General features: G+C 34.9%; 1 protein-coding gene across 9 annotated transcripts in view; it reads left to right on the top strand.

The window, feature by feature from the left end:
- Positions 1-27,039, top strand: part of NBEA (neurobeachin) — a 514,211-nt gene that overhangs the window by 147,671 nt on the left and 339,501 nt on the right. For all 9 annotated transcript variants that reach the window (XM_040543716.1, XM_040543666.1, XM_040543691.1 and 6 more), the window contains exons 14-24: positions 5,737-5,816; positions 6,663-6,725; positions 6,833-6,930; positions 8,152-8,244; positions 11,517-11,625; positions 14,960-15,041; positions 15,262-15,385; positions 15,722-15,914; positions 16,204-17,223; positions 21,656-21,873; positions 23,481-23,634. In XM_040543716.1, the coding sequence (XP_040399650.1) occupies positions 5,737-5,816; positions 6,663-6,725; positions 6,833-6,930; positions 8,152-8,244; positions 11,517-11,625; positions 14,960-15,041; positions 15,262-15,385; positions 15,722-15,914; positions 16,204-17,223; positions 21,656-21,873; positions 23,481-23,634 (2,234 nt within the window). The remainder of the gene's footprint in view (positions 1-5,736; positions 5,817-6,662; positions 6,726-6,832; positions 6,931-8,151; positions 8,245-11,516; positions 11,626-14,959; positions 15,042-15,261; positions 15,386-15,721; positions 15,915-16,203; positions 17,224-21,655; positions 21,874-23,480; positions 23,635-27,039) is intronic.

The raw sequence follows: 27,039 nt of genomic DNA, 5'->3' as shown, positions 1-27,039 counted from the left end.
TCTTTTACTTCCCTATCCTTTCTCTAATTCTTATGTATTTTAAGGGTGTAGTACATTCTCTTCTCATTTGTGTCAATTCCAAACTAGGCACATGTGTTTCTGTAAGAATACAACTAGACAGCTCTCTGAAATGTAATCGGATAGTGCAGATTACTGTTTGTTTGGTGTAGTGGTACGACAACAAAAATCACAATTACTAAGGCCTGTGTAGTGTAGTTGGGAAGGCATTTTATATATGGTGAGTCCGTGTACCTTTTCAAAATACATATTGTTATCCACTAGATCAGAATTTCCTCCTTTTGTCAGCTAGATTTCCAGATAAACCTACCTTAACCTACCAGATAAACCTAATTTCAACTTCTTCCTTGTTCCTCCCTGTTGCTTAGACTGCAGAAAGTCCTATGTATTTGATACAGCTGTATTGTGTAGTATTTCCTGTCTAAAAATGACTTTCATTGTATTGAGTTGAACATGTTGGCTTGCCAGGGAAGAAGATCAGTGACATAGCACTGTATCAGCAAATCGACAGTAAGATTTTTTTTGCTATTATGTTACAGGTTGCTTCTGCTTCTGACTAGTACAGGGGTAATAATTACGATGACTTGCAATCAAATAATTGTGGAAATAAATTAATTGCTGAGGTGATTGGTTGCTAAATTTCATTTCATATTAACTTAATTTCATATTGTTTTATTGAACACACATTAATTATTTTCATCGATTGATAAAATTCCCCCAAACTTTTCAAAATGTTTGATTGACTGGATATTACATTACTTCATTACTTTTCTTCCCCAGACATCCTTTTTTTTTTTTTTTAACGTTAAGTGCAATCTGCCAATGTGATGTGGAAATCTGGTTGATTCAGGCTCATAATCTTAGAATACTACAAATAGAAAAAGCTGTAGATAATACTGCCTTATGCTTTTTTCTTTACACTTCTGTTTTCAGCAATTCATAACTTCACCAGTGCTAATAAATCAGAGAAGTTAACTGTTCCAGGATGTTGTTTTTGTGTTGATTTTATTAAACAGCATGCAGCCACTACTGCCACGTATTATCTGCAAGTTTACCATTTGTTAAAAAGTAAAACAGTGTGTAAAGAGAAGTTTGTAAAAGCAAGAAACTTATGCTTGTAAAATACAATGATGTGAATGTTAGACTTGCTGCCTCAAAAGTGTCATTTGATATTTCAGAATGAAAGAATGAGACCTATTGAGTGGTAGTTTTACTGTAAGAAACAGAAAAATATCACAATATGAGAAAATCATAGAATTGCAGAATGGTTTGGGTTGGAAAGGACCTTAAAGATCATCTAGTTCCAACCCCCCTAGTGGACACCTTCCACTAGACCAAGTTACTCAAAGCCCCACCCAACTTGGCCTTGAATGCTTTCAGGGATGGGTCATCCACAGCTTCTCTGGGCAACCTGTTCCAGTGCCTCACCACCCTCTGATTTAAAAATTTCTTCTGAATAGCTAATCCAAATCTACTCTCTTTTAGTTTAAAGCCATTACCCTTTGTCATATCACATCACTCCCTGAAAAAGTGTCTCTCCCCACCTTTCTTGTAGGTCTTTAAGGCCTGGAAGTCCACTATAAGGTCATAGAATCATAGAATCATTAAGATTGGAAAAGACCTCCAAGACCATCTGATCCAACCATCCCCCTACCACCAATATTACCCACTAAGCCACATCCCTAAGCACCACATCCAACCTTTCCTTAAACACCCCAGGGACGGTGACTCCACCACTTCCCTAAGCAACCTGTTCCAATGCCTGACTACTCTTTCTGAGAAGAAATTTCGCCTAATTTCCAACCTGAACCTCCCCTGGCACAACTTGTGGTCATTCCCTCTAGTCCTATCACTAGTTATCTGTGAGAAGAGGCTGACCCCCAGCTCTCCACCACTTCCGTTCAGGTAGTTGTAGAGAGCAATAAGGTCTCCCCTGAGCCTTCTATTCTCTAAGCTAAATAACTCCAACTTTCTCAGCCTCTCTTCATAGGGGAGATGTTCCAGCCCTCTGATCATCCTTGTGGCCCTCCTCCAGACTAACTCTAACAGGTCTGTGTCTCTCTTATGTTGGGAGACCCAGAGCTGAATGCAGTACTTCAGGTGGTGTCTCAGAATAGCAGAGTAGAGGGGGAGAATCACCTCCCTCAACCTGCTGGCCACGTTTCCTTTGATGCAGCCCAGGATAAGATTGGCTTTCTGGGCTGCAAGCGCACATTTCTGGCTCATGGGGAGTTTTTCATTCACCAGTACCCTCAAGTTCTTCTCCTCAGGGCTGCTTTCAATGTATTCTCTACCCAGCCTGTATTCATGTTTGGGATTGCCTGAACCAAGTGCAGGACCATGAATGTAGCCTTGTTGAATTGCATGTTGTTCACATGGGTCCACCTTCTGAGCCTGTCCAGGTCCCTCTAGATGGCATCCCTTCCTTCCAGCGCATCAGAATGAAATATGGTATCTCCTTATCAGAGACAACTGAAACTCTAAGCTAACTTGGCATAAGACCTTTCAAATCTGAAAGAAACTTTGATATAAATCTTGCCAATATCAGAAATTTGACCATGTTATACTGTTTTCAGATAATTTGCTGTCATATTAAAAGTAAGCTTATTCATGCAGACATTTTAATAGTATAATGCTTTCTTCTTGTATATATTTGTCATTTTTTTACATAGCAATATTGAAACACATTTTAATATTAGCAGTTTGATTTACTATTACTTGCAGACATTTTTCTGCTTTGAAGTTTTATTGCTTTCTCCTGTCTTAATAAAGCACAAAGTTGGGTGTGTTTTCTGTACTGGCTGAGTTTAGTATACCCTCTTATTTGACTAACATTTTTTCTCAAAAAAAAAGTGAAAGTTCACCTCCTGATTCTTCTGCAATTCAGCTTATAAAACAGGACATGCAAACATTTCGAATTACTTAAAAAACTCAAATGCTTGTTTCAGATTTGGTTTTCTATCTTCTCTTTCATTATTGCTTTTGTATTTCAAACTAGTATTTCTTTCTTTATTCACTATGGTAAATTTATGTTGTTTTGTTTCCTTCTCATGTATTAGAAACACTATTTCAAAGTGTATAGATAATTGATACATTTTTTTTATATAATTTTGCTTGATAGTTTTACATTTCAGATGTACATGTACATAAAGGAAGCAAGTTTTCCACTTAATACTATGGAATTGAGTTTCTTATTTTATTGTTGTGTTTTGTTTGATCATTTGTTTTTGGTTCAATTGCCAGTTATAAATAGGTGACAGGAAAAAAAATGACTTGTTTTTGAAGACCACATTAAATGGAAACCTGTGAAATAATCCTGACATCAGGAAGTACAGCAAAAGTGAAACCAATTTCCACAGGAAACAATACCATTTTATTTTTTTTTAATAAATCTGTCTGGTATTACTTCTTCAACTAGTAATGAAGTCAAAAAGTCCGATGAAATAACAAATTACAGTGGTTAATTTGTTTTATGTATCCTTACAATTTCCCAGATTTGTTGCATTCAGTCTGTATCAGGTGACTCTTGCATTACTATCGCTGTGCAGTCCGTTCTTCCAGTACTTGTAGCTAACTGGTTTACATAGCGTCCAGTTTCTCTAGCCTCTGTTATTTTTCTTCACCAGTCCTCTTCTAATTTTCAAAGTAATTAAGTCTTTTGAGTAGAGACTGTCCCTATTTTTCTGATTCTAAGGCAATGAAGATTCAAAACACAATTAAAATACAAGAAAAAATCAGTAATGGAGGACAAAAGCAAAAAACCACATTGTTCTGTCTGCTTGGCATAGAACCTGCAAGCAAGAACTCCTTTTGTGTCTTTTGCATGTTGAAGAACTCAAAAGGGTTCTTCTATATCTCCAGAGAAACTACTGAGTATATGAATAACTATGAAACTCAGGTATCTTTGAAGAGGCTCCAAGTTAATTTGGGATATTTTCTTTTTAATCCACCCTGTGAAATTTCTATTACAAGAAGGCTTTGAAGAGCTCTCCATTGCCTTATTGTTCCATTTTCTGTTTCCATAATTACAGTCTTTCAGGAAAGACAAAACACCTCAGTTTTTTAGACCTGGTTTTCAGATATTTTCTGTTATGAAACCTGGTAAGGTGTAGGAGGACAGAGGCAATGCGAAGACACAGATTTCTGTGATGCAGTTAAAGGAGTTAGATTCTGCATTTCAATTAAGGGAAAAAATAGCTGTTGGCTAGCAACACCATCGCCAGAAAAGCACATGCAGTTTTTAATGTAGTGCATTTAGTACCAAAACATTCAATTCTGTTTTTACAACAGGAAGTGGGTGTTTCATGGTGTCATTAGAATGTATTCATAGAAAACTGTTCCTATAGCTTCAAAGCCTATATGAGAGATTTTTACAACAATATCCTTACAGTTGTGACATATGACGGAATGGGGAGAAGGCTGAAATTTATTTGATTCTTTCTGAAATTTACTCAGCTCTCCTCCTCTTCCATCTGAAACAGGGAAGGAAACTTGAGAGGATTAACTAGTGTTTTTCTTCTTCCTTGCTAAGCAAATACAACTCATCTTCAAGTTTGCAACAAGCACTTTCCTGAATTAGCTGTGTAAAGCAATGACTTCACTTTGAAGAGTGGAGCCCGAAATTTAATATATAAATACATATATTAAAATTTTGGATTTAACTGGATTTGAAATCCTACTGAGACATATGTGTTATTAAGTTTTGATATGTGTTTATCAGCATAAGATAAAATGGTTAATGAAAAAGTAGATTATGATTCACTGATTTTCACCGTGCAAAATTTATGACAGTGTATGACACATACTGTTTGAAAAGTAGAAATTTAACAAAGAAATTTCCAGGTCAACCTTAACTATTTATGAAAGGGGAGAATGTAATATACAGTATAGCAAAGTTCAAGTGAAAATATTTATTCTAGGTCTTTGCTTCTTATTCTTTTTTTTCTTTTTTTTTTTTTTTTTTTTTTTTTTTAGATTTGGTTTTATAGTGTACTTCTACAAACACAACTTTTTAAAGGATTAAGGATTGCAGACTTTTTTTTCTGTTTTAAATTGATTTTATTTCTTTTTATGCTCCGTAATTCTCTTTGATTAAATGGCTTGTTTCTGTTGCAAGTAATGGCCATCACTAATATTTCATTAATTTCTTTTTTGGATTTCATTCTGATGGCATTTAACATAGTGGCCTAGTTATTCCAAGTTGTCATCAAAAATTTTAGGTGAGATTCAGCTATGTATTCATACCCTTCTAAGCTTATTTGTACTAGATGTCTAAACTTGCACTGTTTTCAGTGGAATTTCATTCAGTGTAGTCAATAGAACTAGATTTTTATCCTGAATTGCGCACTGACCTTGGGACAGTTGAGTAGAATTAGTCAATAAAGAGAGTGGTTGTCTATATTCGAATTTACATCTCCTGGATCATATGAGAACACCTACAGAGCCTATACCTTAATTCACTTGTGTGAGTCAAGATCTGATTACTGCCCTTCATGTTCTCGTGTCTTTGTTTAAAAATATATATCTGGATTTTTTTTTTCTTCAAAAATGAAACATCACTCAAGGTGCATTATGTTGTAAAACATTATTCTGAAAGGTTTGTAAATATGATCTTTTATATAATGAATACAATACGAGATCTGTTGTAGGAACTGAAGAAGCTGCACTCATTAAAGGAATTAGCTTATATTTAAATGTGGTATATTTTGCTTCTTCCAGATGGTCCTCGGCCCTCACAGAAAGAGATCATATCACTAAGGGCATTTATGCTTCTGTTTTTGAAACAACTTATACTTAAGGTAAAACAGTCAATTACAAATGGAAACCATTAATATCTGTTATATAGGTTCTTTCAGAGTAGTAAATAATTGATACCTATCAGGTGTTATAACTGTTTCTGGTTGTTAATTTTAATTGATGCACATACTTCTGACAGACATAAAGGCAGTAAATCCATACAATATTTCTTATTAACCTCACCAAACTAAGCTATATATATTTTATTAAAGGAACTTGCAGAAATAATATGTGATAGTACAGAACCTTTCAGGTATTTGGAGCAGTTGTTATATGATAGTATATGATAGTAGATAAATACTTCATTGTTAAAAGGATAAGGTAATGGCAGTTGTCAAGTTAGATTCTGCAGTTACTACTTTATTTTATTCTTTTATTTTTATTTATTTTTTTTTTTATTATTTATTTTTGTCCTACCACAGTTTGAAACAGTCCAGGATTCTTCTTTCTCTCCATTACAGATGGTCGTTGAGGTATAATTTGCCATGTGAGACTAGACTGAAAAACAGTATTTTCTGGTCTAGCTTATTCCTTTTTTTTTTTTTTTTTTTTTTTGGTTGGGCGTCAGGAATTGGAAGAGTGGCAGTAATAGCTGATACCATCTGAAACCCCACACTATAAGAATAATTTCTAGCAGTAATAGAGGCCTGACTTCTGGCTGTTTTGTATTTCCACAGTGGTACGGAAAAGGAATGTAGTGAAAATGAGAATTTAGTTCTTTGAGTATACATAGTAAATTTGTAGGATTACGTGACTCAGTCCAAGTTTTCTTAGGCCATACTTTAAAGAATTAGTTTTCTCTGAAAATTTATCCATTCTTTTTTATTTTATTTTATTATTTTTTTTAGGATCGAGGTGTGAAAGAAGATGAACTGCAGAGCATATTAAATTACTTATTAACAATGCATGAGGTACATTACTGAAATTACCTATCTTTTACTGTAATCACTTGTATCAGCTCTGTGGGAAGCTTGCTGTTGAGGTTAGTTCGTGGAGTAACATTGGTCTTGTCATACAGGATGAAAATATTCATGATGTGCTGCAGCTGCTAGTGGCACTAATGTCCGAACATCCAGCATCCATGATACCTGCTTTTGATCAGAGAAATGGGATACGGTAAGACAGCGAAGTGAGAAACTATTTTAAAAGTAGTTCCAGTATTATCACTCTCCAAATGCCTTCTTTTTCACACAAATATCACAACTGCTGGTCTTTCAAAGTACAATTTTACTAATTCGGGATATAACTTTTTCAAAAACAGACTGGTTTTGGATAGCTCTGAGACTAAAATTTTCCCCTTGAGGTTATCACTATTATATTTGAAGGTAAATGTACTGCTGTACTTATTTCTCAATCTCAAATAGAATATACAATTAACAAGATACATCAAAAAGCCAAGTATCTATCTCAGAATCATTGAATATTCTGTCTTCTGATGTTTTACATAATTTGGGGGAAAGAAGAGGAAAATGAGAGAAATGTCCTAATCTCTCAAATTCTCTCTGAAAAAAAAAATAAAAAAGGTGTCTGTGGAACTTATATATTTATGTGCTTGTTCATACTTTTAATATCTGATAATTGACAGAAAAGCAGGGTGGGTTTTTTTTGGTTTGGTTGGATTTTTGCCTGCCGTGGTAATGCAGGATTTTTCCAAGATTAATAATTTTATTGTTAATAATTTACTGTTTACTATAGATTTTTATTTTGTATTGTACTTTGGAAAATACAAGAAGAATAGAAGAAAAATGCCTATCACTGATACATTCAAGCTGTGTTTTCTATAAAATATTTAAAACTTCATGATACTACTTGTATTTAAAACTATTTGAATGGCAACGCTAGTTGAAACAAAAGTATAGGGAAGACCTGTTGTACTCACAGTTAGGACATTGTTTTCTATCTATAGTTCTATAGCAAAATAGCAACAAACAAACAAACAAACCACATTTTTGTTTTCTGTACCATCCAGGTACTTCAAGAAACACCGTGGTGTGACTTTGTGTTCCAATCTTTTCCTTTTGTCTTAAGCTACAACTTCTCAGGCTGTCTTTTATTTTCTTCTTCTAGTTAGGGAAGAATATTAGGAAAGGTTTTTTCTTTCTGGTATGAAACATTGAACTGAATGAAAAGACACCATGCCTCTAACCTAAAGAGCTCATAATCAAATTATTATGCTGTGCTTGGTGATTTCAGTATACCCTTCCATTTTATGTAAATTATTGGGTTTTAGTGTTATAAGTTCCATATAAGATATTCCTGTTTAGTGAAATACAATCTGTGTGTGTGATGTTCAGTAATAAAATTAAAAACCTTGTTGAATTTGTTTTTCTTTTTTAGAGTAATTTATAAATTATTGGCTTCCAAAAGTGAGAGTATATGGGTGCAAGCTTTGAAGGTTCTCGGATATTTTCTCAAACACTTGGGTCATAAGTAAGTGTAGTTTTAAAATTATTGTAGTAGTGTAAATTCACAGTTCTTCATGTCTTTTTGTCATAATTACCTTACATAATTTGACAGTCTTCAGAAATGACATAGAATAAAATTGCTACATTTCCCATTTAATCATTTGCACATTCTGTTACTTTTATACATTAGGATAAAATTGCTCTTCTAGTTAACTTGTTACTATTATGACATTTGAAAAGATATAGTGTTTATCTACCAAATATACGATATGTTGAAAATTAAACATTGAAATGATCTAAAACCATTTTTCAAAAATACATTTTAGAAATTTCTCTTGCATGTTCAGATAAGGGTTGTAGGAAACATATGATTGTCATCAAAAATTTGTTGCTCAAATTTTCAGTGTGATTGCAATAAATGTGTCAGGGTTGTACTTTTAAAAATACCTTCAAACGGATGGGAAAAATGAAATAGAATGTGTTATTCACATGGAAAAGATTCAGAATAAAAAGTAAACAGCAAGTAAATGATCATAAAAAAAATGAGGTAAGATCATGCCTCTATAACAAGGGAAGCAAGAAATATTCATATTTAAAATGATCCTGAGTCACAAAATAGATGTACTTAGTCTCATCTTCCCTTATTTGATGTTAAGAAAAATTGAAAATCATGCAGGGCTATGTAACCTGCTGCTGATCACTTTTCCTCTTGTATGCAGATATTCCAGTGGGATAGTATGCAGGATGGAAATTAGCAATGTGCTTTACTATAGCTATGTGTTATGCTATACTATATATAGCTATGCTATATAGATATATATATATATATATAGCTATGCTATATGCTATACTATGCTTTACATCATGTAAAACCTCCTCAGAAGGCAAAGAAACTAGGACTCCAGCCAGAGTGCAGTATTGCTATACATGCTTTTCTCCATAAGATCAATAAAGTATGACAGCGTAATTGAGAGACAGTTAGCTGAGAACATGCTCCCAAATGGGATTTTCTCTTGGGATCCAGCAAACCAAAGAGTGTTCTGCGAATTGATAAAGCAAATTCATAGTCCATTCAAGAATCTCAAAGGGCTTTTCAAACATTGCTTACTAAAAATGGTTCAAATTCATAGGAGTTGAATTAAGACACACCAGATAAAGGTTTAACTTGCGCAGAGGCATGTGTCCAAATAAGTACATTTGTTCAAATCATTTATTGCATATGCAATAAACTGAGTAGCAAATGCTCAGCAGAATATTATAGGAAAGAAGAACTGAGATTTTTCAGAAGCTGAGATTTCAGTTCCTGATCCTGAGCATCTACTTGTAATTATGTATGTATCTGTGGAGTTTCCATTCTTCAGTGAAAGTACATAATTAACACGACAACTGAAAAAAAAAAAAAAATCTTATTTTGTCATGTAATTAAAGTCATTCAAATCCACTTGAATATTGTGCATCTTTCAAGGTATCTTTGAATATTCTGTTACTTTGAATTAAAAAAATAAATAAAATCTGCAGAGTCCTAGGTATCTGTGAATGTTCACATTTTAAGTACATTTCAGCAAGTAAAAATGTCTCCCATTTTCATATCTTATAACTAATGCTTGTGAGGTGTGCCTATTTGTCCACATATATGTGTGCATATGCATAGCTATGTAAAATTGTAGTCAAATACAGGAAATTCGAAGAAATTGCAAAATTGTAAACCACATAAAGTTTATAAACCACTTATAAATTTCTGTTTTATATTACGGGAAACAGGCATCCTTTTGGAATTCTACTTTAATGCACTAAAGTAGAATTGCATAAAGAGATGTTATAATGTAATTCATGAAATCTGAACCAATACAATATTAATAACCAATGAATAGATTAAAAAAAAAAAAAAAAAGAATCAAAGTAATACACAGTTACCATTCATTAGGTATTCTTTGCAGATTAACCAAAGAGTTGAGGTGATGGGCTACCTGGGCAAGTGACCATTGATGTGTTAGATGAAACTCTGAATTATGTACTTAATTTTTGTTTGTGATCTGTGATGACAGACCACTTTGCCTAACCTTAACAGTAGGCAGAATCCTATTCTTTTCCTTCTCTACCTCTTTGATACTTCCCACTGACAGCGGTTACAGCCATTTTTTCACTTCTTTTTATCTGCACATTTAAACCTTCTTAAAACAGGACTATATAGGCTTGTATGTTTATAATTTTCTACTTTTAAATATATCTAATCTCAAATACAGCAAAATAGGGCTACAAAATACATTAACCTGTGCTATTTATGGTGTTTCTTAACATTTTATTTTTCCATAATAATTAGTTTTACCTATTTTGACTGTCTTTACAATAAAGATTATTTTTTGTTTCTCTAGAAGAATTCGTACATTATGTAAGTCAGATCAGCTAGTTACAAAGCAAAAATCGGTTTAAGTGTAACTAGCATAGGTATTCCAATTATTTTTTCCTTCCATGCACCACATCATAGCTTGCAAGGTTGAATACATGTAGTTTTTCTCATAAGTTATGAACTCCTTTTAGTGTGACAAAGACTAGACACTGTTATAAGATGTTGCCACACTCTTTTACGGTTATTTGAAGATTTAAATATAATGTATTCATTTCAAAAATTCTAGAATGAATCTGTGTGATTGAAGCCTGTGTTATCATCATCAGTAATCATGAAAAGGGAGTTTCTTAGCTTTTGAATGCACAACTAGGAAACCTTACTATATATTATTTCATATGGTCCTGCTGCTTTCATATAGATTATTAATTATTCTGAATAATATTCTTTATTTTGTATTTATTACAGCAGTAGATAAATTTAATGATGCGATATACAATAAGTACTCTATTTTTAATGCTATATCCAATTAAAAAAGAAGAGTGTTTGGGGATAGATACAATTCACTGACATGAGCTGCTTTCTTCCCTGCTTTTTAAGATTATAGTATTTCTTGTTCCTGACTGTAAAATTCCCCTCAGTCAATTTGAATTTCATAGCTTTCGGGATCCTAGTGAATGAGAGAACGATGTGCCATTTTATTTTATTTTTTTATATAAAAAAAAAAAGACATCCCAAATATAGAATTGCTTGCTGTGGATCTTTGTATATTACTACAATAGCATTCAAATCAGGAAAGATCTTAAATGATGTTTAATTCATTATATATGCAGAATAACAGGTTTTAGAACTTTTAGTACAACATCAAAATATTAGACTTTAGTGTTTTTGCATTTACTTGAGAATTTTCATCATGCTTGGCATTTTCATAGAACTTTTGTTTTCTCTTCCAGGCGAAAGGTTGAAATCATGCATACTCACAGTCTTTTCACTCTTCTTGGAGAAAGGTTGATGCTGCATACAAATACAGTGACAGTTACAACATATAACACGCTTTATGAGGTACAAATTATTAAACATACAGATTGTAATCTCTGTTGTAAAATGTATAGCTTAATTATATTTTTATATAGCCTTTTTGTACACTCTGGGCTTTGCAATATCCTGATTTGCAAGACTTTTGAGAATTTTTTTAAATTTTAAGGAAGGACACTGGCTCAGAATTTATTCTCCCATGCTTTGGATATTTTGGATATTCTTAATAAAACTTTTTATTTACAGCATTACAATGGGTGGTGGAAAAGATCCTGCTATTTAAGTTGTTCATCACTTTCAAAAATAGTAATAATAACAATAAAGTTACTGCAGGCCCGCAGGCCCTTACTCCTCCATTGCTGGGACTAGAGAGTGCTAGAGTGCTAGAGCTGAAGAGATGCATTTTTACCATTTTTATTTCTTTTTTTTTTTTTTTTCCCTTTTTGGTGAAATTCTTTTCAAGTTAATAAAATCTTGAAAAGTGCTGTTTTTTATTTTTTTAACTATACATGTTGGTACTATGATGATAGCTGAACACAGTCACTTCAATGTAACAGATACTCTTTGAGGAGATGAATGTGACCTAGAAACATTTAAATGTCTAACAGCCTCTTGCAGAAAAGTCATTTCTGATGATGCACAATTTAGTTTATGTATTATAAACATGAAGTTGGCCCCAACCCACACGAAACATAAGGAGGTGATTAGTGACAGCCCACATGGCTTCGCAAAAGCAAATTGTGCCTGACAAATCTGGTGGTCTTCTACAATGGGGATACAGCATTGGTGGATAGGGAAAGAGCAATTGACATCATCTACCTGGACTTCTGCAAAGCATTTGACGCTGTCCCTCATGATATCCTTGTCTCTAAATTGGAGAGACATGGATTTGATAGATGGACCACTCAGTGGGTCAGGAATTGGCTGGGTGGTCGCACTCACAGCATTGCAGTCATTGGCTTGATGTCCAGGTGGAGATCAGTGACGAGTGGTGTTCTTCAGGGGTCAGTACTGGGACAGGTGTTGTTTAACATCATTGTTGGTGACATGGACAGTGGGATCGAGTGCACCCTCAGCAAGTTTGCCGAAGACACCAAGCTGTGTGGTGTGATTGATAAGCTGGAGGGGAAGGGATGCCATTCAGAGTGACCTCTACAGGCTTGAGAGGTGGGCCTGTGCAAAGCTCATGAAGTTCAGCAAGGCCAAGTGCAAGGTGCTGCAGCTGGGTCGGGGCAATCCTGAGCAAAAATAGAGGCTGGGTGGAGAATGGATTGAGAACAGCCCTGAGGAGAAGGTCTTGGGGATGTTGATTGAAGAGAAACTCAACATGAGCTAGCAATCTACACTTGGAAGCCAACCATATCTGAGACTCTGTCAAAAAAGCATGGCCAGCAGGTCGAGGGTGGTGATTTTCCCCATTCTACTCTGCTCTCATGAGACCCCACATGGAGTACTGTGTTCAGCTATGGGGCCCCCAGCAGGAGGCTCCTATGAAGAGAGGCTGAGATTTGGGGTTGTTTAGCCTGCAAAAGTTCTCCCTCCAGGGAGATCCTGTAGCGACCTTCCAGTACCAAAAGGGGGCCTACAGGAAAGCTGGAGGCACTTTATCAGGGAATGCTGTGGTATTACAAGGGGTAATGTCTTTAAACTTAAAAGAGGGTAAATTTAGATTAGGCATTAAGAAGAAATTCTTTACTCGGGGAGTGGTGAGGCACTGGAATATTTTGCCCAGAGAAACTGTGGATGCCCCATCCTTGGAAGTGTTCAAGGCCAGGTTGGATGGGGTGTTGAGCATCCTGGTCTAGTGGAATGTGTCCCTGCCTGTGGCAGGCAGGGATTGGAATTCAGTGATACTTAAGGTCCCTTCCAACCCAAATCATTCCATGATTCACAAGCAGGTGGAGAGAGCAATTGAATCTGATGACAGTATCCTAGACTGAGTGCAGTAACTAGATATGTGGTTCTAGAAAACATATCTCAGCTCAAGTTCTATTTGAAGAGGAGATACACCTTTAAAGAATGCATTTCATTTGGCTCGTTACATTATTTGTGTTTGTATGTGTGTCTGGGTATCTGTATTTAGTTTAAGAGATTTTTGTCTCCTCAACCCACATACAGACATCCCCCAGCTGTACCACATTCCCAGAGTCCCCTCACAGTCATATATTCCTTAAGTCTCTCTTTTTCTGATAACTATTAGACCAATTACTGGTATGGTAGAGACAATATACCTGCTCTTACTTCAGTTCTTGGAAAATGTTTTGTTGTTGTTGTTGTCTTATGTGTCTTTGGTTGGTTGGTTGGTTGGTTGGTTGGTTGTTTTTTTTTACATACAAAATGCACAATGTCTCAATAAACCTAAACTCAATTTTTTAACTAAGTACTCTGGTATTACTTTTTTAACATGTCCCACCATTATTCCTTAATGGATCTTAAACCTGAATAAGTTATTGATTTCACCAGCCTTGTGGTTAAATAGCCTTAGGTCAGTTTCTGCAGATGAAATTTACAGGGAAGCTATTTCTGTTTCATAGCAAAATTTAATCAATGAATTTCACTTTTAATGCTGGTTTAGAAAACTTACAGAATCTTTGTTTAGTCTTTATATATTTAGCCATAATTGAATTTAATATAGAAACAAGCATTTTAGTGGTGTATCTCTTAAATATAGCTGATATATTTATTCAACACTTGTCTTGCAGTTCATAGACCTAGAGGTGTTGTAGACAGCTGCTATATCTTTGAACTGAGACAAACATGGTGATTTTACTTACTGTAATATGCAAATATCCATGGTGCAAACAACAGTAAATACGATCTGACAATAGGTTTTCTGCTGACAGGAGTTACTTCATTAGGAATTCACAATTTTTTCAAACAAATAATTCCCTTTTCATTTCTGGTGACCTGGTGTTCAACTCTTCAATGTGAGAAGTCAGAAACTTTAAAGAGATTAAGATAAATAAATACGAACATTGGAATAGGATCTTTGGTAATTCTCTTCCCACTGTTAACAGACTTCGTCCTTCTGTGAGCAATACCATTTCAAGCAAACAGCAAGCTTAACACCTAGGTTTCATTTCTCCTAGTTTATGGCTTACATAGACTCATCCCTTAAAAACACCATTGCATGTTTATTGAGCTAACTAAAACATTAGCCAACCACAGTACATCCATGTTACTCCTTACATGGAGGAATTGCTTTATTCTATTCTTGAAGAATAAAATATTTTACCAAAATGTTTTATGTGAAGTTACAGTGTGGCCGTGATAAATGGTATTCTTAAAATTTAAAACATGAACAAAGAAATGCTGTACCTTTTAGTTAAAAATAACAGGAACTTAATATTCTGTGTTTTAGATTTTGACAGAACAAGTGTGCACTCAAGTTGTTCATAAACCACATCCAGAGCCAGATTCTACAGTGAAAATACAAAATCCAAGTAAGTACTATATATTATGTTTGTACAATATATATATAGCTTAGATTTGTATTTGTTTTTGAAAGAATATGGTTCAGAAGGCAAGAACACTTCATTAGCATATCTCAAGTGCATTTGAGTTTCAGTTACTACTTATATTGGTTGCTGTCAGCAACTTTATTTTATTTTTATACCAAATGCTGTTAAAATGTGTTATTGTAACTAATTTATTCTTTCAAAGTGATTCTTAAGGTGGTGGCAACGCTGTTAAAAAACTCCACACCAAGTGCAGAGCTGATGGAAGTTCGACGTTTGTTCTTGTCTGATATGATAAAACTCTTTAGTAATAGCCGTGAAAACAGAAGGTATGTCACTACAAATAATATTTTCTCATCCTTGACTTGTGGATAATAGCAATCTGTTGTACTGTGTGTAGAGTTTTATACTGTAGATTAAATTGAATGTATAAAAATGAATTTAATAGGTTTGTGGTTTCTTAATTTAGTAACTAGTAATTGGTTCTTCTGTTAAGAATATATTTCAAATTTTTCTGATCCTAAAGTACTTTTAAGGTTTATTCCTACGGTCAGATTGATTTCAAAGTAGATGCACCATGTTATTTTCCTCCTATTTTAACCTTTGTAATGTTAAAATAAGTAAGCCTGCTTTGGATATATTTTGACCTAATTATTTCACTTTAGATGTTTACTTCAGTGTTCAGTATGGCAGGACTGGATGTTTTCTCTGGGATACATTAACCCTAAGAACTCTGAAGAGCAGAAGATCACAGAGATGGTTTACAACATTTTCCGTATTCTCTTGTATCATGCAATAAAATATGAATGGGGAGGCTGGAGAGTGTGGGTCGATACTCTTTCTATAGCTCATTCCAAGGTAAGAAATGACCCGTGGTTGTTTTGTTGTTTTTTTTTGTTTTGTTTTTTAAATCCTGATAACTCTCCCAAAGGGACTACTAATATGGTAAAATAATATTTAAAGTGATTTAGTGCCATCTGGTGGCTATGTCCATACATGTCAAGGTGGGATTTTTTGTCAAAAATTGCAGGTCCTCTTATGTGGAACAGTTTGTGAGCTGTATGTAATAAGTTGTTAAAATTCTCATTAGATTTTGTGCAGGTTCATGTAGTATATATTCATCTACATAATCTTTTTTTTTTTTAAGGTCACATATGAGGCTCACAAGGAGTACCTAGCTAAAATGTATGAAGAGTATCAAAGGCAAGAGGAAGAAAACATAAAAAAGGGGAAAAAGGGTAATGTGAGCACTATCTCAGGTCTTTCATCTCAGACAACAGGAGCAAAAGGTGGAATGGAAATCCGAGAGATAGAAGACCTTTCACAAAGCCAAAGTCCGGAAAGTGAAACGGATTATCCTGTCAGTACAGATACAAGGGACTTGCTCATGGCTACAAAGGTGTCTGATGATGTGCTTGGAAGTGCTGAGAGACCAGGAGGAGGAGTACATGTGGAAGTTCATGACCTTTTAGTTGATATAAAAGCTGAAAAGGTAGAAGCTACAGAAGTAAAGCTTGATGATATGGATTTATCACCGGAGACACTGGTAACTGGAGAAAATGGTGCACTTGTAGAAGTTGAATCTCTTCTAGATAATGTATACAGTGCTGCTGTTGAGAAGCTCCAAAACAATGTTCATGGAAGTGTAGGTATTATTAAGAAGAATGAGGAAAAAGATAATGGTCCATTAATAACTCTGGCTGATGAGAAAGATGAACCTTCTACTAACAGTACCTCATTTCTCTTTGATAAAATACCCAGCCAAGAGGAGAAACTTCTACCTGAACTTTCAAGTAACCATATTTCTATTCCAAATGTGCAAGACACTCAGATGCATCTTGGCGTAAATGATGATTTGGGATTGCTTGCACATATGGCAGGTAGTGTAGATATAACATGTGCTTCAAGTATAATAGAGGACAAGGAGTTTAAGATTCATACAACTTCAGATGGAATGAGTAGCATTTCTGAGAGGGAGTTGGCTTCATCATCTAAAGGATTAGAATATGCTGAAATGACTGCCACAACTCTTGAGACAGAGTCTTCTGGTAGCAAAACTGTACCTAATGTTGATGCAGGAAGTATAATATCAGATACGGAAAGATCTGATGATGGTAAGGAAGCAGGAAAGGAGATACGGAAGATCCAGACAACTACCACAACCCAGGTAAGTTTCAAGTGCTGTAGCTATATATGTGTCTGATGTAATCACTGTTCTTTGTTTCTGAATACATCAATAGTTTGTGGTCTGAGTGATTTTTGAACTATATTTCCTTAATAATGTGAAAAGTTTCCATCTTCCAAGCCTACTTACTTTGAAAACTCCTTAACTTTTATGTCTGTATAGAAAATATCTCTTGCAATTGTGGATGCTCAACCTGGAGAAGAGAAAGCTCCAGGGAGACCTTATAGCAGCCTTCCAGTACCTTAAGGGGGTCTACGGAAAAGCTGGGGAGGGACTCTTTGTCAGAAAGTGTGGTGATAAGACAAGGAATAATGACTTTAAAGTAAAAGACAGTAGATTTAGATTAGATATAAAGAAGAAATTCTTTACTCAGAGAGTGGTGAGGCACTGGAACAGGTTGCCCAGAGAAGCTGAGGATGACCCATCCCTGAAAGCATTAAAGGTCAGGTTGGATGGGGCTTTGAGCAACCTGGTCTAGTGGAAGGTGTCCCCGGCAAGGGCAGGGGATTGGAATTAGATGATCTTTAAGGTCCCTTCCAACCCAAGCCATTCTATGGTTCTATGCTTTAATTTTAAAAACTTTAGCTAAGAGAATCTCTTATCCATTTCCCTTATTTCCTGTAGACAGATTAAGCAGTGCTCTTAGAATTCTGTTTTAAGCCTATTGTTAGCATGTCTTCTAAGATTAGAAATGAAATATCTCTATTTTATTATGAGATACACATAAAAGTTGTTTAGAAAGAAAAGGAATAGTTTAGGGATAATAGAAGAAAAACTGACTTGATTTCCAGACCAGAGATCATTATTGAAACAAGAGGTATCTACATTCTTCTCAGGGATTCTTTCTTGTCTAGGTATCTCTCTGAAAAATTCTAACTAGTGTTTTTGTAAAAGCCACAGTATTCTTAAAATGGGAAGTCCAAGAAGCATTCTTCAAATGGGAAGTCCAAGATAGAAGTCTACTCTTTGACTTTGTGCTTTTGTATCCTGTGCATGCTCTGTATGCACAGTGAAATATAGGATCACTTTGAACTTCTAGAGCATTGAATTAATTTACTCACTAGCATTGTTCATGGCCAATAGCATGTAATCAAAGATTGCTTTTAAGGATGTTATTGGGGGAAAAAAATGACTTACTTAATATGTTATTGGGGGAAAAAATGACTAACTTAAAGATTTTACTATCTTACTATAATGTCCAGTATGTACACCAGTATTTATCTTCTAGGATTTTAAAGTCGGGTAGGCTATCTGAAATTATGGAAGAAGAGCCAGTGCTTAACAAAAGTTGCTCTGCTTGATGCTGTGTAGTGTGTGCGACATTGTCAAAAAGTTTTAGAGCTACATGAAAGCTTACTCACTGATTATTCACACCAGAAGGTTCTGAAATCTCTCTCTTCTCAGTCTCTATTCTATGACAAGAACCTCTCTTTTGAAGAGAGGAGCAGATCAAACTCAAAACTTTTCATTCCCTAGACAGGTGTTATAAGAAAAATTTGGAGTTCTCCTGTTGCATTTTTTCAAAACTATGAAAAGCCTCATAACATCAGGGACAGAGTATCAAGCACTGTATAGGGATTATTATATTTGAAAGGATTCTATGTAATAAAGAATGACCCCTGGAAATTCTTGATAGGAAGTACCTTATTTTAAGTCTTAAAATTAAAACTGTTATTATCATTCAAACTGACAAATGGGACAGAATGCAGGAGAGCAAGAAAAAGGAGCAGACAATATTTATTTTAAGATGTGAGTTTTGTTTAAAGAGTAAAAAGCAAGAGAAAACATTCAATTTCTATATACAGATATGCACACGTAAACACAATGAATTGGTAAGATGCCTTTAATGAAAAAAAAAAAATCTGACTTCATACTTGCTACTGTTGGTGCAACTTTATGACATTTCTGTCCTTTAACCTCTTTCCTTGATGAATTTCATGTGCAGTAGTTGATTTATAAACATAGAAATTCCTCATGAGTTCCTAATGAACTTTTATGAAATCATTACAGGATAAGAAAACCAAAATGTTTTCAAATACTTTACTCTTAGCTTCCCAGAAAATTCCTAGCAGATCATTTAGATCTGCAAATTATTTACAAACTGTATACTCTTCCAAAGTCCAACTCTAAAAGTTATTTATCTCCCTTGATTCTCCATATGTTACTTAAATTATATTTCTTTCCCACTATTATCCTTGATAAAATACTGAGTTAGTAGCCATAATATCTCTTTTAAACGGTTTTCTTGAAAACAATTATAAACTGTGTAACCACCAAAACTGTTATCTTCTAATCAGTTCTTTATGTGTTTGGAAATGCCCTGTGAACTGTAATGTCTCCATAGTTAAATCATTTATTTTTAAATGAAGTTAACTAATAAAAATAGATGGAAATATGTATTAAATATTGGAACTGTGTTGGAACTAGTAATCTCTAAGGTCCCTTCCAACTCAAATGATTCTGTGATTCTCGCCAAGGATTATCATTTTCATGAGTAAAAACAGTAATATAATTAGCATGTTTACAGTGAGGCTGGAGGCTCGAGTTTGGATTGCAGTATGTGTGGGCACTGCCACATTAGATTTGATTCCACTGGCTTTGAGATCACTGAAAACACTTTTGGTTAGGTTAGGTTAGGTTAGGTTAGGTTAGGTTAGGTTAGGTTTGAAGATTGGCCACCCAAGTAGATATTTGGGTTTCATGGTGGTTTGTGCAATGCACATCAAAGCCTATTGTTGCAATTACAGAAGTATTATCTAAATAAAAAGCTATCCTGTTCTGGTGCAGTTATGATACCATTATTGTAAGTGACTTGACAACTGCATATAGTTGTACCAAAGAGGGAGCAAGTGGTATGCAAATGGAAATGACAACGTTTTTCTAAAAACAGATCTGCAATCAGTTCTCTACCTGATCAGTAAGCAGTGAGCATGTCTTACTACTCAAAGTAAGCTCAAGTGGACTGAAAGGAGGCAACAAAATGCCCAACAAAGTAGAGAAGGGATCTCCTCCATATTTCAAAGATTTAATGCCTTTGTCAATAGTAAAAGCAAACGCCAAAGAAAACACCAAAGGAAATATTATTTTTTCTGTGATCTGAACTATGAAAGAATGAAAATAGAACTGAAAGCACACTGCAGAAAAATATTTTAAAATATTCAAATCTCAATTAATTCCTGGAAAAAATAATTATTATTATTTAAAGATAAGTCTATTAATGTCTATATTTCTATTAATATATCAATATTCTAAGGAATAGATAGGAATTGGAAGCCAAAGCAACGATATTGATACGAACAGGTCAAACTGAATGAAAGAAACCTGCCCTGCTCTCAGAAATCTGGCTATAGATCAGATCAAAACCAGACTAAAGATCTAAGAAGCTTTCCAATTTAACTCCAGTGCCATTTCCAGGGCCATTTCCATTTTTATGTTGTTAATACAAATATTTCATAAATGTCTTTTTGCCTTTAAGGCAAAATTTAAAGTAGTATATAGAGATCAGGAAATGAGTATGTGAGCAAAACAAGTATATTTTCTATTTTTCCAGTCTAAAACTAATCTAATCTCACTTTAAAATAAAACCAAGGAGCATACTTTTTATTTCTTCCTTTCAGAGATGTTGTACAATATAAATAATGTCATTGTTATGAATATTGGCCTCTAATTTGGTCTAAATGATTGTTCTTTACTACTTTTTCCTTCACAGTTTTCTCCATCATAGTCTGTATCTTTTGCTTTTGTCATTAATCACCAAGAGGAAACAGTCATGACTATGTAGATATTAAAAGCGTATAAAATTCCTATCTTCTACCTGATGGGAGAATCTAAAGAATATCCTAAGAATCCATAAAACTGTTAACCAATTAACAAAGTGTAACAACATTAGGTTTGGGAGTAGATTTGATCCTTTAATGATCCTGCTAAAAATACCAAATTAATAAATTGGTTTTAGAAGATGATGAACTGTACAGTGCAAGTACACTGATATCTTGAAGCCATCGCTATGTAGTTTGTCAGTTTGTTTAGTCAAAGAAAATTGTGCTATCTATGCAAAAGAATAGTTGTTTCCTATAAACAAAATCTTGTCACTGCTGACCTTGTACATGCCGCATTTGGTCTTTTCTGTAATATTTCAAGTGAATAACCCAAATGTAAAATATCAGTGAATAGCTGAAAGGAAGGCAAGCCATAGCACCTCAGTGCTGATTGATTTGCAGTAGCTCCTTTAATGAATGATAGTGCCTGCACTGGAATATCTGTATCTCCAGTTGTTTGTACTTGAGTCCATTCTTTCCTTTGTGCTTGAGACCATCCTAGATGGGCTCTGGCCCATCCTTTCTGAAAGTCTGTGAACCATTCAAAAACACATTACAGAAACTTAACATGATTTTTGAACTTCTTGTTAATGTAGGCAGTACAGGGTCGATCTGTCACCCAGCAAGATCGGGATTTACGTGTTGACTTGGGATTTCGAGGAATGCCAATGACAGAAGAGCAGCGACGACAGTTTAGTCCAGGTCCACGCACAACTATGTTTCGTATTCCAGAGTTTAAATGGTCTCCCATGCACCAGCGGCTCCTGACAGACTTGCTTTTTGCACTAGAAACAGATGTACATGTTTGGAGAAGGTAGATGATTACTTCTTATTTAAATCCTGTTTTACATTCCTGTCAACAAGGAAAAATTAGATGTGTTGTAGAGGGAATGTTACTGAGATAATGGGAAGAGAGAGAGTTGGTGTAAGCTGAAGTGCCCTACCGTATCTTGTATCTTTTCTTTTTGCCCCTTCCCAGCTTGTAACAGCTCTATATCAGGGGTAACAATTTCTGTTTTCTTCAGAGACTGTATAATTCATACATACCTGACCAAACTGAGTTGCTGTCTCAGCTTATGTTTAGTGTTAGAATCTGTACTCATGTTTCACACCTTAGGAAGACTTGTGTGTCTGTTAATTGCCATTTTTTTTCAATTGTTCTAATTAAAAGAGAGTTTCTCTACCTGCAAACTGTATTAAAAACAAACAAACAAACAAAAAAACTGTCCTATAAATTTTTCTAAGAAATCATCTTTTCTAGTTGATAATTGTATTTTGCATGCCAGCTTCTGGTTGTAGTTAATCTTGGTGGTTAGATTACTTCTAATGACAGCAATACGATCTCCTAGCTTTTTGCACTCTTTAACAGAGATACTCAGTAGCTTCTTGTTATCAGTACCTTTAGGTATAATAGACACTATCTAATCTCATTTCTAGAACACAGTAACTCGTTTTCAGAAAACTTAACCTTAGTTGTATCAAATAATTAATTTATATTGCATTTAGTTTCCAGTTTGGGGAACTGTTCTGTGATAGTCACTAGGAAATAGGCAATTTAAATATATATATTTTGGAGAAATATTTTCTTTTGTCTTTTATGCTTATGTGACACTTCGAGATTAAAATTTTAGCTTGCATATTTTCATTTGAAGACTTTAATTTTTGTTGGCTGGCTGGCAACAAGGTTGTTTTGGAAAAAGGAACATAATAATAGGCCGAGTGTTCCTCAATATTTTCACATAGCTTTTTGTATTTTGGGGGAGTGACTGTTTCATGGGACAATTTCTTACCAGTTTGGAGTTGCTGAGATTTCAGGTAATGTTATTAGCATATCTATCTCGCAAAGCTTTGGCTAATGCTAAAGCTAATATTAGTTAATAAAGTTAATATTAGGTCAAAGTATCACCAGATCATCAAGTTTCTACTTTAAAACACCATCAGAAGCTTTCTTTGATCAGTACCACTCTAACAGATTAGCCTGCAGGAATGACAATTGAAAAAAATCAAGACAAAACGCAACTAAGCTCATTAGGTGTTATCAGGGCTACTTCACATGACACTGGTACTGTATGGTGAACTCTGTTAATCAACTGAATAATAAGAAACAATCCCATTGCTTTCAATAGAACTGCCTCTGAAGAGAAGGACTGAGTGATGGGAGTAACAGGTTTTGAGCCATTGTTCTCAACTGTATATCTGAAACTGATCTGAAACTATTTTTCACTGGTGTGAAATTAGCAGTCAATTTGTACATCAGATTAGTCTGTTTATATTTTTAGACAATTTACATGCAAAGTTATGTAGACAAGGATCTACTTTATATAACAGAAACATTCATGTCTCTTTGCAAAGAATAAATTTACCTAAACTTTCACTGTAACTGTTTGGTTTTAATCCATCCTTTCTTTCCTGTTCTTGCAGTCACTCCACAAAGTCTGTGATGGACTTTGTCAATAGCAATGAAAATATTATTTTTGTACACAACACAATACACCTCATTTCCCAGATGGTAGACAATATTATTATTGCTTGTGGAGGAATTTTACCATTGCTGTCAGCAGCCACATCCCCAACTGTAAGTACAATATTTCCACCTAGTGGTCATATTAAAAATTGTTAATAATACAAACTACTGTTTGCAGTTGACTTTATTTCTTTAGGGATTCCTATCCCCTATCCACTAATTCCTTCAAAAAGTTGAAGTTTATAATTGAAACTGTTAAGCTTCAATGTTCAGAGTGTTTATAGTAATTTTCATTTGAAATGTTAATTTTATTAATGAAGTAGTACTAAGTAAGAATAGTAATATTTCATCTGAAAGAGAAGACCATTATTACCGTGTTTATGAATTATGGCTACTATGAGAAAAATCCATGCCTTATGATGGCCACTCATTGATATTCATAAACCTGTGTTGCTTGGCCACCATCTGTTTGCATGCCAAATGATAAAGTCAACCCCTCGCTACACTCTGTTTACTTCTTCCTTCAATAGGTACTATCTTGTTACCTTTCCTTTATTTTTTTTAATCTGTTCTTATTGATATTCTTATCTACTCTTATGTTCTTAATAAGTTGTAAGTTCTTAGGTGAGGAGCAGGTAGAGTAGCCTAATAGCTCAGACAGGTTGAGTAGCCTAATAGAATGCTTCATGAAAGAGGGGAGAAATATTTTTTGTATGTTACATTATTGTCAAGAGTAAGTAATACAGTATTTGAATGTAAACCCATATCTGTGCGTGTAATATCTGTAACTACCTCTTTCAAACTAAAAATTTTATTTTGAACATCCCATAAGCATTTGTAGCTAGTATTGGTCTTTGAAAGGGGAGAAAATGAAGCACAGAAGGGACAAAGTTCCTCTAAAGTGGTTATTAAGCACTGAGCACTGCAAATGTAACTTTGCAGTATAAGCTCAATCTCTTACCATTCATCAACTGAAATTACTTTGCCGCTCCTATTACTTCTAGGTAGTTAACAAAAGACTGTTTTGCACTATTTTATTTGGAAGATATGAAAGTATTGACTAGTAATTGGCTAAAATATGATTTTCAGACAGACAATTAATGCTATTTCTGCACTATTTTCTCTGTTAACTAGGAAATTATTTGCTGTTAGCAGAAACAGGACTCACGGAAAAGATTTGAGTTTGTAGTCACAAGAATGACACTAAAATTGCTGAATAAAAGGTTTTGCTTGTTACATTTTAAAGAATGTTGACATGTATGAGAGTGTGCATGAACCCATCTTGAGATGAAGGTTGTACTTTAGATAAAAGGACATGGGGAGATATTTTTAGAAAGAAATCTTTTAGGCATCATTTGAAAATGAAGATGGTTTCTTTTTTGTCTTTCATACAAAATAGGCACAGCGTAAATTAAACTTTCATTCCATTGAACAGTGTTATTGTTTTTAACTTTTTTGTCCTGGTTTATGACACTGTGAATCCCTCCTCCCTCCTACAGGATAACAATTTTGCAATTCACTATTTCCTTTATTTATTCTGAATAGTGTGTCTGTGTGTGTGTGTATATATATATTTGATACAGCTTTATAAACTATATATCCATTTGTTAAAATACTGTCTGTTCATACTACCTTGCAACAATAGTAGTGATTTTCATACATCAATACAGAAGACTACATTTTCAAATTTGTGTATTATACATACATTTCTCCACTACATGGGGACTCCGTGTATTACTTAAGTGCTCAAATATACCATCTGTTTAGGGTGATAAAATTAAGTTATGAAATATACTCATTCACTTAAAGATCAATAGCTGTTTTTAAACTGAATTAATCATACTCGAGGAGAGGAGAGGAGAGGAGAGGAGAGGAGAGGAGAGGAGAGGAGAAGAGAGGAGAGGAGAGGAGAGGAGAGGAGAGGAGAGGAGAGGAGAGGAGAGGAGAGGAGAGGAGAGGAGAGGAGAGGAGAGGAGAGGAGAGGAGAGGAGAGGAGAGGAGAGGAGAGAGGAGAGGAGAGGAGAGGAGGATTTATTCATCACTGTAAGAGACACAAATAGGCCAGCACATCCTTCCTCTTTCTTTGAGAAAATATTCTCCTTTAATATTGTTCTGGATGACAGTTACAAAGGGATTGGATACCCTGTTGGACCTCTTCTGAATATCCATCATATGATGAATTTAAAGTTTCATACTGCTTCTCAGACCTGTAATACTTTTGCATCCTAGAACTGCTGTGGAGAAAGTGGCTGATGTGGTGGTTAGGAATGCATTTCTTCTCAGACCTGAAAGGGCAAGGTAGTTTAGTGCTTACAGTCATTTACAAAAGACTCTATCTCACTTTCCTCCTCTCATGAGCTGCTAATTGGAAGAGAGAAGTCTGAAATTAGAAGATTTATATAACCTCTCCACTGAATAAAAATACTTACAACAGGCCTAATAGTGACACTTTCTGCCTGAGTAACCATCAACGGAGGAAAGAGCCTATACTCTTTCTCCCTTACCTATTCTAAGAAGGACAAAATGTCTGAGATTGGAAGTTGACCTCTGGTCAAAGGTTGAACTCTGGAGGTCATCTAGTCCAATCCCCCTGCACAAGCAGGGACACCTAGAGCAGATTGTCCAGGACCCTGTACAGATGCTTTTGAAGTTCTCCAAGCAGGGAGACCCCACATCCTCCCTGAGCAACCTGTGTCCATGCTACCTCACTTGCACAGTACAGAGGTGCTTCCTGATGTTCAGAGGGAACCTCCTGTCTGTCAGTTTGTGCCTGTTGCCTCCTGTCCTGCCACTGCATGCCAATGAAGAGTCTGGCTCTGTCCTCATTGCACTCTCTGTATTTATAGTAGACATTGATGAGATCACCCCTGAGTCTTCTTTTCTCCAAGCTGAACAGTCCCAACTCCCTCGGCCTTTCCTTATAGGAGTGATGCTCCATTGCCTTCATTATCTTCATGGCACTTTATTGGGTTCTCTGCAGTATGTCCATGCCTCTATGGAGGAGTCCAGAACTGCACATGACTCAAAATGTTACTATTCAGGGAATATCTTCCTGCATTTACAGTCTCAGTTCTTGGGCCATATGCAAAAATTATGATACTGAAATAATACATAATATTTGTGCATTACATGACTCTATTCCAAGATTTGCTACATGCAAGCGACTTGAGATTTTTTACTTGAGCAAAAGTTTATATTATTAAAGAAACCACTTCAGAATAAACGTCTTCACACATCTGGGAGAAGTCAGTTTTTAGTTACTCATGGTATGTTTGCATATTTAAAAATTATTACCATAAATAGTAAGGCAACAAAATTATCTTAGAACGTTGAGGAAAATATTTGATTCATGAGCTATGTGATAAAATACAGACTGTATATCTTGTGAGGAAAAACAAACAAACAATAATTGATGTAACTAACTGAAGCATAAGAGGTTCTGTTTGAACATCAGGAAGGACTTCTTTACTGTGTGGGTGACAAAGCACTGGCACAGGTTGCCCAGAGAGGTGGTGG

The sequence above is a fragment of the Cygnus olor genome, chromosome 1 (genome assembly GCF_009769625.2).
Source record: "Cygnus olor isolate bCygOlo1 chromosome 1, bCygOlo1.pri.v2, whole genome shotgun sequence".
Classification (NCBI taxonomy): Eukaryota; Metazoa; Chordata; class Aves; order Anseriformes; family Anatidae; genus Cygnus; species Cygnus olor.
The sequence above is the reverse complement of the archived record's forward strand: the minus strand, read 5'-3'. Positions and strand labels throughout refer to the sequence as shown.